Below are 14,529 nucleotides of genomic sequence, written 5' to 3'. Positions count from 1 at the left end.
CAGGAGGGTAAGAGGCAGCCCTGTGAGAGGATAACCGTGGTATTTCCCTGCTGTCCATGCCTGTCTCTGTGCCTTACTGCAGAGGTACCTCAAGTTTCCCGAAGAGCCGCAGGCCAGCCGGGAGTTTGTGGACCTGGTGCAGAGTCTGCTGTGCGGCCCTGGCGAGAGGCTCGGGTACGAGGGGCTGCGCTGTCACCCCTTTTTCTCCAGCGTGGACTGGAACAACCTGCACCACTGTGAGTCCGCACCCGGCACGCCTGACCCCTCTGAAAGGCCAGGTTCCCCACGTTCAGCTCTTGAAGAATTGTCTTTGACTGGAAAGCGTGAAGCACTTGTGCTTATCTAATCCACCTCCACAATTGAAAAATCGGCACATGGGGTTTGTTTTATCCATTTGCTGGACTGGTTCAAAGCTGGGGAAGACGTTTTCTTGTAGAGAACACTGTGTGGTGTTTGCCGAGATGGTTTTCTCCTCCCTCTCCGTGAAGGTTGTTTGGAGAGCAGTGAAAATGGCATGCAATTACCTAAAATCATTAAGCCCTGCTCCTGGATACGTTTTCTATGCATCTCAAATCAGGCTGAAGATCACACTGCCATTTTCAATAATCGCGTCGCTAATTGCTTCAATTATGCCGTGAAAAACACTTCTGTATCAGGTTTGCTGACCCCTTTCTGTGTCATGAAAAAACCAAGATGCAGAACATAAGAACAGATCAGGAACCTGAGGTGTAAGTAACGATAAGCACAACTGTTTATGCAGGGTCTCCAGGTGGTCCTTATGAGCGGTGCACGCTTTTAACACAAAGGCTCACAAACGAAAAACACTCAGAAAACGGGCAGGGTGATCTTACATTTGGGCGTGTTTGGGGTGGGGGGGGGAGCTCTGAATGTCATGGCTTTTATTTATAATAATAATAAACTTTATTTTATATAGCGCCTTTAAAGGTGGCTTCTCAAAGCGCTTTACAGAACGACAGCAACAATAAATAAAAAGAATACACACAATTACAATATACAGAGGAGACCGTGGATGGTGCTACTAAGAAAAGCAGAGGGGTGAAGAATGGAACCAGTTCAGTAAAGGCTTTTCTGAAGAAGAGGGTCTTGAGTCTGGATTTGAAGGAGTTTAGAGAAGGTGACTCTCCGATATCCTTGGGCAGGGCCTTCCAGAGCTTGGGGGCGAGAAGGCCCTGTCTCCCATACAATGTAGACGGGCTTTATTTGATAAACTTTTCTCTATGTTTAGGTTGTATAATACACTAGTTCGGCTTTATTTAGAGTATTCTGTTCAATTTGGTCACCGTGTTAAAAAAAGATACAGCCCAGCCATGTTGATGATACCTTTTAAGAAACTAGTTCTCAGATCCTGGGAACCCTCCGCTCCTGCCTTGCGGCCGGCCTTGCTGGGCCGATGGCCTCTTCCTGCTGTGTGTTCTGCTCCTCTCCCTCTGCACCTCACAGCCTGTCTTTGCACAAGCGCCCCCGAGCTGAGGCCTGAAGGGCTGAGCACACATGAAACCACCAGCTGGTCTCTGTCGTCTCTGTGCTGGCTGAGTGAATCACAGCGCGCTCGTCTGCACGCCGGCTGAGGCATCGCTTCCAGGTTTTGGCTAATGACAAGTGTTGCTTGCGCCTCTGATTAAATAACGGTTTACAGATACCAGCCGCGGTTTCGGCAGGAGGGAGGGGGAAGGCCGCAGATTGTCGAGACCGTGAGCTGGATCACAGATCCTAGCGATTATGGGTTCGGTGCGTCTCTATCTTTTCATTTTAATTGGCAATTGCTGAGAATTTCTGTCCCCGAGTCGCCAGTGTTGTAAGACTGGGGTGAGTGGCAGGCCCGACGGCGCAGCGATCGCGGCTGTGGGCTCCAGCTGTCGCTCCCACGCGGACTGGACGCGCAGTACACCTCCCGCCACGCCCAGCAGCCTGCAGCGCCCGGGCAGGATGCGTGCGTCGCTGGTGGGCAGAGAGAATGCCAGCTGCCTGCTCCCAGCCCTGCCCTAACGCCGCTCGGGGAAACCCTAGAGTGATCAGATTGCTTAGGATGAGCTACCCATCTCCACTGTCCTGTTCGGACATGGCTGCACGCGACTGAAGCACTCATTCCTTAAATCCCCCCCCCCCCGCCAGCCATGGGACATGGGAAGCCAGCTAACGAGAGCTCCGGACTAGCACCAGCTACGTTAGGGCCTGGAGGAGGGCCGTTCCCATAGCAGGCCAGAAGATGGCACTGTCTCCCTCTCCCTCTTCTCACTCCTTTACAGCCTCTGCCTCTGCTCGCTCACGTCCTGCTCTCTCGTCTGTGTACAGCCGGCTCTGCTAGAAAGTGAATTTGCTCAGACGCGATTTATGGTTTAAGGTTGATATATATTTGTGAAATTGGTCTGGATGTAATGGGACCTGAGCAAAGAAATGTGAATACGTTTTTGTTGATTTGAGGTAAATCCATCCCTTTGACTTAATTTTATTTAGTGTGGAAAAAATGGTAGAAATGGAATTAGTTTAATTTATCTCCCTTCTTTTAAAATTTTGTTTTTCTTGTGTCTTCCAATAGCCCCACCTCTTTCAGGCTCCACCCCAACTGCCCTCCCACCTGCATGAGGCTCCACCCCAACAGCCCTCCTGCCTATTCCAGGCTCTGCCCCCAACAGCCCTCCCACCTCTTTCAGGCTCTGCCCCCAACAGCCCTCCCACCTGCTTTAGGCCTGCCCTGACCACACTCCCACCTCTTTCAGGCTCCACCCCAACTGCCCTCCCACCTGCATGAGGCTCCGCCCCCAACAGCCCTCCTGCCTATTCCAGGCTCCGCCCCCAACAGCCCCCCTGCCTATTCCGGGCTCCGCCCCCAACAGCCCTCCCACCTGCATGAGGCTCCACCCCAACAGCCCTCCTACCTGCATGAGGCTCCACCCCAACAGCCCTCCTACCTGCATGAGGCTCCACCCCAACAGCCCTCCTACCTGCATGAGGCTCCACCCCAACAGCCCTCCCACCTGCTTTAGGCTCCACCCCCGCGACCACCCTCATCTATTACAGTAATAACAGCTTTTCATTCACTGATTATGTTCTTACTGCAGTAGTGGTATAAATTAGCTATTTCCATTTAATGTACCAGTTGCACATAGCTATTAACAAAGCCATCACTGTGCTCTTATAGAAGATCATTAGGAAGGCTGTTTTCTTCTTATTTTCTGGTATGCTTTTATTTTTAATTCATTACAATCAGGCTTGTCTGTAGCACTTTTCAAATGGACATTAAACGTCATGGTCTGATCTGCGCTGTGCAATTTTGTGGACTGATTGAGACGGAGCCTCATTTAACTGCTCCTTTCTGAAGGGGCTTAAACTCCCTTTACATTATCCCTGGCAGGGTGGGTTCTTCATGAGTTAGAAACCTCTGAACCAGGGGGTCTGCAGGAGAACTAGGCCGTGAAAGTGCTGTCTTTAAAGGGAGCATTTAACAGAACTGTGGTGTGCAGAATCTGAGTTTAAATACATCGCTGCCGCTGTCAGAATCACAACTGCTGCTTGCCGTCGGCTGCGGTCTGTCTGTGTCACTGCTACACCACATTCAGCACAAAGCCACTGAACAGGTTGCCCAGCCTGCTGGTCAGATCGCTCGGCTGCTAGGTGGTTTTGTTCCCCGCCCCACAAGGGGTTAATGTGTGTGCGGCGCAGTTCATTGTGGCCGTCTGTGGAGCTCTGGGTTCCAGCAGTGAGTCAGACTGCATGTATTACAGTTATTAGTGGGATCTGCTGCAGTGTGGGAAGCCTCTGTGTGTGTGTGTGTGAGGGAGAGAGAGCCGACGAGCTAGTGAGCGCGTGTCAGTGCGCGCGCGCTGCTCGGTGCTGCACTACACTACAATTCAATCCCTTTGCATCTTCCCTCCCTCTCTCTCCGCTCGCTCGCTCGCTCTCTCTCTCTCTCTACCGCTGTCGCTCTCTCTCTCCCCCCTCATTCTCCGCTCGTCTCTCTCCGACAGCGCTCCCTCCCTTCGTTCCCACTCTCCGCGCCGAAGATGACACCTCGAATTTTGAGGAGCCCGAGAGAGCGCCCAGGCCAGTGGCTCCCCCGCGGCAGGCTAAGCGTTCGGGTTTCCAGGGCGCGGACCTGCCCTTTCTAGGGTTCTTCTACAGCAAGGCGCTGCCTGCTCTCGCCAGGTCTGAGTAAGTACCGCCCCCTCCTCTCGGGAGACCGGCCGACGGACCGGACTGACAGGCGGACCTCCGCTTTCCCACCCCCCCAGGCGGGGAGCGAGGCTGGGGCTGGTGCCTCTGAGCAGGCGGGAGTCTACCGTGCCCACATTACAGGTGTCTGCTCCGCAGGGGCTGTAGGACTCTCTCCCTGCCAGCGCTGTTGGGCTACAGGCTGTTGCAGGGCAGTAGTCAGTCATTTCTGTGCACAGTCGTCATCCGTCTGCCTTGGCATGGTTTCACAGCAGGTAACGCTCGTCTCGTCCTGGCGCTGGTCACTGGTACGTTCTGACGGGGTCGGTGTTTGTGCGTGTGTATCCGGGAAAACAAATGTTTCTCGTGCCTGCAACATAAGCAATATGCTAATATTGCTCTCTTACTCTACAAGTTTGAATGGATTTCTTATTACATTCGCTAGCTGATGAGAGAAAAGTGGGGCTCATTTTTTTTCAACAAAGGGTTTAATGAGATCTCCTCCAGGCAGACCTCTCTCACCCCCGGCTCGGCGTGCGCGGGTGTGCGTGTTCGCTCGGCTGCACAGGACTCCCAGCTCCCCCATCGTCGGGTGCAACTGGTACTCGTGATGAACCCCCGCCGTCGAGCTGCAGGTTAAAGCCCGTCGGGCTGCGCGGGGCGGTTCGTTCGGAGGCAGAGGCTGGCTGGGGGGTCGCTGCGGTCGCTGCCTGCACTGGCTGGAGGGTCGCGGGAGGAGGAGATGACACTGACATCGACTCTGTGATGGAAGAGTGGATTTCCGTGCGCGGATAGCAGCAGAGGCTCTTATTTCTATGGAAACAGATCCCTGTTCCCACACTGCTGTCTCCGGCAGTACGGAGAGCCTAGGTAAACAGCCAGACGTGGTGGGGAGTCTTATCGCTCTGTGGCAGCCTGCAGATTGGATCGGCAGCTTTCGCGATTCAATTTGTTTCCTTTAGTTGCCTTTTTTCCTTCTCCCCAGGGGCCGGCGGGGTCCGCGAGAGAGACAGCTGCCGCTCTGACAGAGCCGATATAGGCAGGGGGGTGGAGGTTTTGGGGGTGGCAGGGGGTGAACGCCGAGTGCGTCCCTTTCTCCTCTGCGGATTGCTGGCGGCAGGGAGGTGTGCTTCGTTTAATTCATGATCGAGAGAGCCTCCACACCCCCCATCTTTCTTCTTGCCGTCTCTTCCTTTCTCTGGGTATCGGGGTTCCCTGGGGGAGAGTGGGGCTGGGACCCAGCTCAGAGACCTGCGTGGAGTGGTGTTGGTGGGGGCGCGGGGGGATCTGGGGGAGACGGGGAGGGTCTGTGCTGCTGGTCTGCAGTTCCTGAGGGGGGCGTTAGGGGGATGTTGTGATTAAGGCTCCTGGCTGCTGAACCAGTGGGCGTCTGTGACGAGTCGTGGGGCTCGTGGTGCGCCCGGCCCGGCAGTGCTGGGTGATTCTCCTTAACCCAGAGGCCGAGCGGGGTGAGATCACAGGCCATTTCCCCAGAGACACTGGCAGGAACCCCTGCTCCTCCTGAAGGTTTCTTGGACAGGGGGGACTTGGGGGACTGGAGGTTGGTTAGCAGTTGCCACCTTAATGACGTGCTGGCTGTCAGAAGGATGATGGAATGTGGAGAAATAATTGTAATTACTCTGAAATCCGTCGGCGCTTCTTCAGCAGCTACGCGTCCCTGGCAGATCAGCCGGGGAGAAAGGTGTTTGTATTGCACAGTGCCTGCTATGCAGGGAGGCCTGGCGGTTCAAGCGCGGGGACAGAGGGGGGCCAGAGGGCCCGGGGGGGGCCCCTCTGAGTGCGGGGTGGGGGCGAGGCAGGAGCATGGCTTCGCACTGCGGTCAGAAAGCAGAGGGTGTTTGCGCCGAGCCGCGAAACCGCGCGAGGGGGCTTGCTGGCCCAGGCTGATGGGCTGTCATGGAAGAGTCTTGGAAGGGTGATTCCTGGTGGGACAGTCGAGGGGGCGGGGGGGGGGGCACAGGATCTCCGTGTTGGAGTACACAAGGCACGGTCAAACAAAACAGTTGCATCGGTGCGTTGAAAAGCTCGTGAGAATTTTTGTTTTCCCAAGACTATGGACAGGCCCCCCCCCCCCCCCCAGAACAGGCGCCGCTGTCCCGGTCCCCGCGGAGAGCCTCTCTTTAAAGAGCGTGAAATGGCATTACGCTCGTCTGCGCTGGGAAAGCAGGCTGGCTCTCCTGTGGGGAGAGGGGCTGTGGCTGCTGGCTCCCAAGTAGCCCTGCCGATATTCATCACGGCCTCCTCGGGGACAGTCGGCTGATGTGAACAAGCTGCAACAGACACTCCTCTCTTTCTGGACTTCTGGCTCCTCCAGTGTCCCTCCTGTGGAACTCCTCTGCTCCCCAGGTGTTTTCTTTCCTCTCTTTTAGGACGAGCGCAGCGATCTGTCGCACTGAGTGTTTTTTTCATTTTCCTTGCACCGACCCTCTAGGCGCCGTCTTCATTAACCTCTCCTAATTGGTTTTTAATTAACCCAGAAGTGACAGCGAACTGGGCTGCTCTGTGCTGGCGGCCCAACTCTCCGTCGCCTTCCGTCTGTGATCGGGCTTCGTCGAAGATCCCCAGGGCCCCGGCACGTTAAAACGAGCAGCGTTAACGGACATGATAGGTGTGACAGACAATTCCAAGCAGGGAGCGCCGCGGATACTAATGTGCTGTCCCTGACGCAGCTCGGCCTGGTGCGTTGTGCAGGGCCTGATGCAGACAGTCTGCTGTGGAGCACATGAGAGTTGGCCAGGAAGCTAGGCGGGAACACAGCATTTAAAAAATGCAAAACCTGGATGGATCTTCCTGTGACGTCGGGAAGGAGGTGCTCATTTTGTTTTAGACTGGATGCTGTGTTCGCTTGCCTGGGTGGACAGGCTCTTGAAACAGGATGGTTTTAATGGATAGATCCTGCAGAAGTCAAGCTGGTTCCAAAGATGGTCTACTAAGCCACTGTACAGTCCTGAGCCCGCTACAGCATGCATTTCAAATATTTGCTGAAGACCTTCTAAGAATGAGCCTGAAATTGTTGCGAGCCAGGAGGAATTGGTCAGGATAGCTGGTCCCTCTGAGTTCAGCCTCCTGCACCGTCTCGTATGCCACCTAAAGAGCCGAAGAGGACACGCTCTTGTTACCCTGTTACCCTGTGTGATGACCTGCCCTTCAATCCAGTTGCAGCTCGGGCTGTGTCTCTGAGGATTCTGTCCAGAGCAGCAATGCAGCGCGAGAGCCAAGTAATCCGAACTGCATGGATGCAAAGCCATCCCCTCGCCTGGTCTGCTCGGAGTGTGCGTGGGTTGCGGCTGGAATTAAACTTTCTAATTTGGGAGGGAGCAATGATGGGGGGAGCAGAAGGAGGAGAGCTGCAGTACCCTGGGAACCGAAAACTACGAAAGTGTATAATCAACTCCGAAAGAAGCAAGTGCCTGCAGGCAGTGCAGAGGCTGTTGAAACCCTCTAACCCTGTTTGACAGTGGGCTTGAGGACCACAGGAGTGAACGGGTTTCCAGCAAAGATCCTTGACACACCTGCTGCAGCTGTCCCCTGCTCTGCTGGAGCAGCAGTCTGGCCAATGCGTGGGCATCATTCTTTCGTTCTTGCTGGTCTGCTTCTGGTTGGTGCTCTGACCAGAGGTGTGGTCAGGGGTTTACAGACAAGGGAAGTTCTGCGCTGTGTTGTTCAGACTTTGAACAGTCAAACACAAGCTGGTGATCAGGGTTTTCTTGGCATTTTGTCTCAGTTATTCTGACTGGGGATGTTGCGAGGTGAAGGCAGAAGGCTCTTAATGATGAAATGAAACAGCACTGACCCAGCTGTTTTAAAGTTTATTTAAAAGACGAGCTGCATAAACTGCTTGTTGCATTGGTGCATTGGTAGTTCTGGTAAATATGAGCCAGATGTCCTTTTGCAGCTGTTCTGAGCTCAGTTGGACTGTAGTGTAGTGTCGCTACAGCGTATCGTCCTGCACTGACAGGTTAAAATAACAGAAGCCCTGTGGACTTGAACAGAGAAGACTGCTAGGAGACCAGATACAAGTAGTCAGGATCCTCAAAGACTCCAACAGAGTCATCCTGGTGCAGTCCTTCAGAAAGACCGTGAAACACAGACCAGGGGACACAGGTGGAAACTAATGAAAAGTGTTTTTAAAACTGAGGAACAGAGACACTTCACTGTGGGAATCTGGATCCAGTTAACCAGCTGATACCCTGGTGTCTTTTAAGAAGGGCTGGATGAGGTCTCTGGTCCAGTCGGTTGCTCAAAACTGCTCATGATAGGTGGACTTACTGGGCTCCTCTTCCTTGTAACCCTTCTGAAATCGAGTCTTTTTGAACTGCTGATGCATGGATATGTGCTTGCAAGCTGTGCTTCATGCAGAATACACTCCCCCCTGTCCTGTGCATTGAAGTTCCCACCTGTGTCTGACTGCTGCCTGTTTTGGGGATGTGTTGAAACAGCCGTTTTGAGATGAAGACGGAATTCCATAGTTTATTATCCCGGACTGGATTCGGATGTTTTAAGGACACGCGTTTAAAAATTTGCTTTCGGCTCTGAACGTGTTGTTTTGGATTTGGAATGCGTATCAAGCCTGCACCGGTTTCCGAGTTGGAGATCTGCCCTAGTTCAGCTGTGGGAGCTGGAGTGTAATGAGCTGTACCTCTGGGGAAGGAGAGGAACCGACACATTGTCATTCTCTCTTGAGTCTGTTCATCATCGCCTGATCGCCCATGAAGAGCAGAGCTGCTTGGGTAGAAATAAGGGAGCTCGCAATTAACGAGCTGAAGGAAGGCTGCACGCACCCTGCCTGCTGAGCTTGTTGGAAACGGTGCGCTGGAAGTTTGGAACCAAGGCCTGAGTGCAGAAACTCTGGAGCCTAAACAATCGAAGCAGCTCAATTAGATGCACCAATTAACACCGGTGTTGACAAAAGCCAGCAGATGCAGGGGTCTCCCAGGACCAGGCCGGTGGAGATTGTTCTTGGCGAGACGGCAACAGTGAACAAAGCAAATCGCACGCGCTGAGCCCCCACTTCTTTTCGCCGGTATGTTGGTAAAGGTTTGTAGAAACCTTTAAGCGTCTTATTACATATCTGTACAAACCTGTCGCAATACCCCCCGTGCAGTTATCTCGTTTGGTCGTTTTCCCGAATGGTGCTTCCCACAATGACACGGTCAGCAGTGCGTGAAGTGTGAGGAGGCGTTTCAGGGGAGGAGCACACCCATGCGCTGCCCGGAGGGCCCCAGTGCTGCAGAAGTCCTCGGAGCGACCAGCAGACCAGAAGATGGCCCGAGCCTCTTCCTCCCGTTCCTCCTGTTCTCACAGGAAGCGCATGCCGCTCTTAAAAAAAAACAGCACAGCAGCCCTTTCAAAAACAATTGAGATGAAAAGAGGTTTTTCAGCACGTCATTTTCCAGAGGCTTCTATTTTTAATCCCCTTCTTGTGTTTTTAATGAAAGGCCCGCGGTGACTCATCCCTGAGAAAGTGCGAAAGCCTGCAGTCTGAAGTTCTGAAGCTTGGTTGGGGCTCCGGCTGTGAACAATGTACCAGCCCACCACAAGGGCTCGCACGAGGGCATAGCCAGCGCTGGGCTCAGAGTTCACAATCTCACGATGTGCTGCAGATTGTTCACAACGCGTAGAGGTTCTTTGTAGTTCCTACAGGTGAAGATATTCCAATCGTGTCTGCAGGTTAAGGGGGGAAGGTGATCCCAGGAGTTTGGGGATTGCCTGCTGCTTTGATTTTAAGGAAACATAAATGCGTTGGGGATGTCCTCGCAGGTGTTTAAAATATTGAGTTATGGGTGATGCCCATGTGCCGGTGTCACTGCCACAGAAGACTGCTTGCCAACACGCTGCTGACACTGCAGAACAGGCACGTGTTTATATGCTGTATCATTTTTCTTTATTGATTTACAGTGGCCAGTTTTTGTTTTCCATCTTAAACTTGAAGTTATTTAATTGTGTGTTGGGGTCTTTGCCAGGGTTTTGGTTTGGCTTCAGCACGCTGCAGTTATCCTGTGCCCTGTCGTATTAGAACGAGCTCTTCCCTCTACACTCTGAAGGCGGTGGAGCTGCCCAGCGACTATGTGCTCATGGTAGCAGACGAAGTATTTTATCTGCGTCAGGCCCTTTACAGGCTGCAGCTCTGAGGCAGAGGGCTCTGGAATGGTCAGTGCCAGTCAGATTGGTCGAACTGCTGGCAACACTCCTCGGTCAGCCCGACCACAGACAGCAGACAGGGGGCGCTGGTGCACAGGACCTCCCCCCACCCCGCCCCCTCCTGCATTGACCCTTTCAGCTCAGCCAATGGCATAGTGCTAACGGCTCAACTGGCATTTAATTCTCTCCAAACAGTAGCCGTTGTTCTGCTCTGAGAGTAGAAGCCCCTACCTTATAGGCAAATGTGTGGCCCCGAGGTGTGTGATGCATCCCTCAGAGCGTGAGAGGAGGCGGACTGACCCAGCTTGCCTGCTTGGACATGTGCGCCACTGATGAACCCTTGAGGTCCAACAGGCAACACTCATCTCCCTCACACCGCCCATCGCAGAGGCAGAAAGACTTGCTGAGACTTTTCCCATTGGTCCTGTGGATTAATCCTGCTGCCAGCCGTGGGCCTGCAAGATGAGGTGGGGGCAGTAAATAAGGCCGGGTCCGTCGGCTGGCAGCGGTGGGAGCAGCCGAGTCTCGGGCTCCGCAGAGCAGCGCCTATTCCCCCCCCCCCCCCCCCACTCAGCACTTTCCTGCCCACTTCAGCCCCGCTGTGTCTCGAGCCTCAGCTGCACGCCGCTCAGGCAGGAACCGCAGAAGACTGATGGACCGATTCCACTGGCTGCGTCCCCACAGGCTGCACATTTGCATTTTTTCTGCATTTGCACTCTTCAAATTTAGAAATGTCTTATTAATATCTGCCATTTTTCTCGCCATGCTCCTTTTGTTCTCATCGTTTGATATTCCGCACTGCTCTCCCCGGCGCTTAGATGAAAACGGGCTCTTTCTGCTGACCAGCTGGGGGAGGAAGGAGCTTTTGTGATGCTGGGGCTCCAGACCCCACACGGCAGTAGCTGAGAGAGAACCTGATAGGCGCTGATGCACTGGCTTAAATACGAGTCCCGACAAACCTACAATTACTGGCAATGGGACAGCTGGGTCTCTCCCAGCCAGTTCTTGAAAGAAGCCAGGGCTATCGACTTCAGCAATCAGGCTAGGTAGCTTGTTTCATCCTCCTACCATCCTGTGGGTAAAGAGGTGCATCTCAGTTCTAACAGCGAGCACCAGCAGAGCCCCGTATGTCCTAAAGCGTCGTATGACATCTGCTCTCCAGCAATGCAGCACTCCAACCTGGAAAAGATCCAAACGGGAATGTGCCCTCCCATCACAGGAGGTCAGGGGATTCCCTGTTCCCAGCCTGCGATGCCACCGCGTTGATAAATGTATGGAGACGCGTGCTGTAGCCTGCGGAAGCCGCGCTGGAGTACGGAGACATGGGAGGTACTGGGAACGGAGTGGGAGACGCCGAGCTTCCTTCTGCTGAAGCAGCGTTCAAGATCATGGCGCTCCGCTGAGCCGCCGTCAGCCTCAGGGGGCCCCCCAGGAAATTTCTGGAAGATGTTTGAGTGGGTGCACGGCCAGTGTTGCCCCGGGTTTGTGGCTGAGGGGGGGGCTCCCGCTTGCTGGTCCTTCCCTCCCAGTGGGAAGCCCAGCCGGTGTCCGGGGTGGAGCTCATCTTGCCCCGGGTGTGCCTGTCTGGAGCCGTCGGAAACCTGGAAGGAACCCCAGCCTGGCAGATACCCCAGGGGCTGTGCGGCATCAGGGAGAGACGAGAGCTCTGCGAGACCGCGGGGGGTTGCTGGTGTGGAGAGCGGTGGTATTAATAGCTGTTGGAGGCGTTGGACACAAGCGCTGACTCTCCACAGAGATGACGTGACAATCGAACAGGGAGAAGATCGCCTGCATTCTTTCTGCTTCTTACGGGGAGGTGTGTGAGCCTCCCCAAAATGTGCTCCTGTCCTGTCTCTCCACTCCTGCGCCGGTCTGATCCGTCTCTCTCAGGTGGGCCGGTCTTTCTTGGTAAGGTCCAGTCCGTGTCTCGGGGGGCGGGCCAGTCTCTCTCCTGTGCCGGTCCGATCCGTCTCTCTCAGGTGGGTCAGTCTTTCTTGGGCAGGTCCAGTCCGTGTCTCGGGGGCGGGCCAGTCTCTCTCCTGCGCCGGTCCGTTCCGTCTCTCTCAGGTGGGCCGGTCTTTCTGTGGCAGGTCCAGTCCGTGTCTCCGCTCCTGTGCCGGTCTGATCCGTCTCTCTCAGGTGGGCCGGTCCAGTCTGTGTCTCGGGGGCGGGCCAGTCTCTCCACTCCTGTGCCGGTCCGATCCGTCTCTCTCAGGTGGGCCGGTCCAGCCCGTGTTTCGGGGGCGGGCCCGTCTCTCCGCTCCTGTGCCGGTCTGATCCGTCTCTCTCAGGTGGGCCGGTCCAGTCCGTGTCTTGGGGGCGGGCCAGTCTTTCCGGTCCGGCGCCGGTCCGATCCATCTCTCTCAGGTGGGCCGGTCTTTCTTGGGCAGGTCCAGTCCATGTCTCGGGGCCAGTCTTTCTCCTGTGCCGGTCCGATCCGTCTCTCTCAGGTAGGCCGGTCCAGTCCGTGTCTCGGGGGCTGGTGGGAGAGAGAGCTCGTTCTGCATTGAGCTTGATGAGCCTGACCGTCATCTCACCAGCATGATAATTATTGTTCTATCTGAGTCTTGCAGAGCGGGTGACCTCCATGCTGAGCTTGATTGAAAGTTCTGATGTTTTTCTGGGTTAATCAGATATGTAAACCAGCCAGGTGAGCTGGAAGGAGAGTTGCAGGAGGTCCTGCTCAGGGCTAGACAGAGAGCTGGAGTGTGTGGAAGTCACCAGGGCAGGTCAGAAATTTGCCTGGGGAGCTGTACACACAGCAGACGCTATTCTCTGGGTCCTGTATTGCTTTGCTGTGTGGGTTGTGATGAGTTCTGTTTGTTTCATTGTTGTTTATAGCCCCTCTATACAATTAATTTTTAGTGCTTTTTGTCTTGTCCAGTTCAGGTGCATTCAGAATGCTAGCTCTCTTTACAAAACAGTTGGGTTTCTGTGTGCTTGCTGCTGGAGAGAAGTTCGCTACCTCTGTGAGAGACTTGTGCAACAGGATTGAGAGTTTTTGTTTTTTAAATGATCACAGTGCTGCAGCACCGATTAGCTGTTCCCTTGACCTTGTCTGAAGGTGTTTAACGTGTACCTGCCGAAGCTCAGACTCCCTGACAGTGGGTACATGACTTTGGAGCACTGATCCAGCTGTAGCCCTTTCTCTATCTTTACAGATCAGTAGCTGCAGGGCTCGACTCTCCAGCTAAGACTAACTCCATGGAAAAAAAGCTTCACATTAAAAGCAAAGAACTGCTAGAAACTCAAGACAAATGTCACAAGGTGGGTACTGATGACACAAGAGTGCCTGGTGTGGGGGCTTGGGGGACTCGGCCCGGGTGTGGGCTCTCAGGGGGCACCAGCAAGGTGTGGAGGCTCAGGGGGCTCTAGCTGGGCGTAGGGGCTAAGGGGGCTCCAGGCTGGTGTCAGTTGGGTGTGGGGGGCTCAGGGGGCTTCAGGCTGGTGTCAGTGGGGTGTGGGGGGCTCAGGGGACTCCAGGCTGGTGTCAGTTGGGTGTGGGGGGCTCAGGGTACTCCAGGCTGGTGTCAGTGGGGTGTGGGGTATCAGGGGGCTCTCAGCCAGGTGTCAGTGGGGTGTAGGGGGCTCAGGGTGCTCCAGACTGGTGTCAGTGGGGTGTGGGGGCTCAGGGGGCTCCAGGCTGGTGTCAGTGATGTTTTGGGGTCTCAGGAGAATCCAGCAGGGTGTGGGGGGCTCAGGGTGCTCCAGACTGGTGTCAGTGGGGTGTGGGGGGCTCAGGGGGCTCCAGGCAGGTGTCAGTGGGGTCTGGGGGCTCAAGGGCTCCAGCAGGGTGTGGGGGGCTCAGGGGGCTCCAGGCTGGTGTCAGTGGGGTGTGGGGGCTCAGGGGTCTCCAGGCAGGTGTCAGTGGGGTGTGGGGGCTCAGGGGGCTCCTGACTTCTGTCAATGAGGTTTTGGGGGCTCAGGGGGCTCCAGGCTGGTGTCAGTGGGGTGTGGGAGCTCAGGGGGATCCAGGCAGGTGTCAGTGATGTTTTGGGGGCTCAGGGGGCTCCAAGCTGGTGTCAGTGGGGTGTGGGAGGCTCAGGGTTCTCCAGACTGGTGTCAGTGGGGTGTGGGGGCTCAGGGGGCTCCCAGGCAGGTGTCACTGGGGTGTAGGGGCTCAGGGGGCTCCAGGCAGGTGTCAGTGGGGTGTGGGGGCTCATGGGGCTCCTAGGCAGGTGTCACTGGGGTGTGGGG

The 14,529-nt window shown here is 55.1% G+C and overlaps 1 protein-coding gene across 1 annotated transcript in view; it reads left to right on the top strand.

Moving 5' to 3' along the window:
- citb (citron rho-interacting serine/threonine kinase b) overlaps positions 1-14,529 on the top strand; it is a 77,142-nt gene that overhangs the window by 11,367 nt on the left and 51,246 nt on the right. The window contains exons 9-11 of the mRNA XM_088936051.1: positions 83-236; positions 3,987-4,170; positions 13,494-13,599. Coding sequence (XP_088792177.1) covers positions 83-236; positions 3,987-4,170; positions 13,494-13,599 — 444 coding nt within the window. The remainder of the gene's footprint in view (positions 1-82; positions 237-3,986; positions 4,171-13,493; positions 13,600-14,529) is intronic.

The sequence above is a fragment of the Atractosteus spatula genome, chromosome 17 (assembly GCF_055471065.1).
Source record: "Atractosteus spatula isolate fAtrSpa1 chromosome 17, fAtrSpa1.hap1, whole genome shotgun sequence".
NCBI classification, from domain to species: domain Eukaryota; kingdom Metazoa; phylum Chordata; class Actinopteri; order Semionotiformes; family Lepisosteidae; genus Atractosteus; species Atractosteus spatula.
Note: the sequence above shows the minus strand (reverse complement) of the source record. Positions and strands in the feature narration are given on the sequence as shown.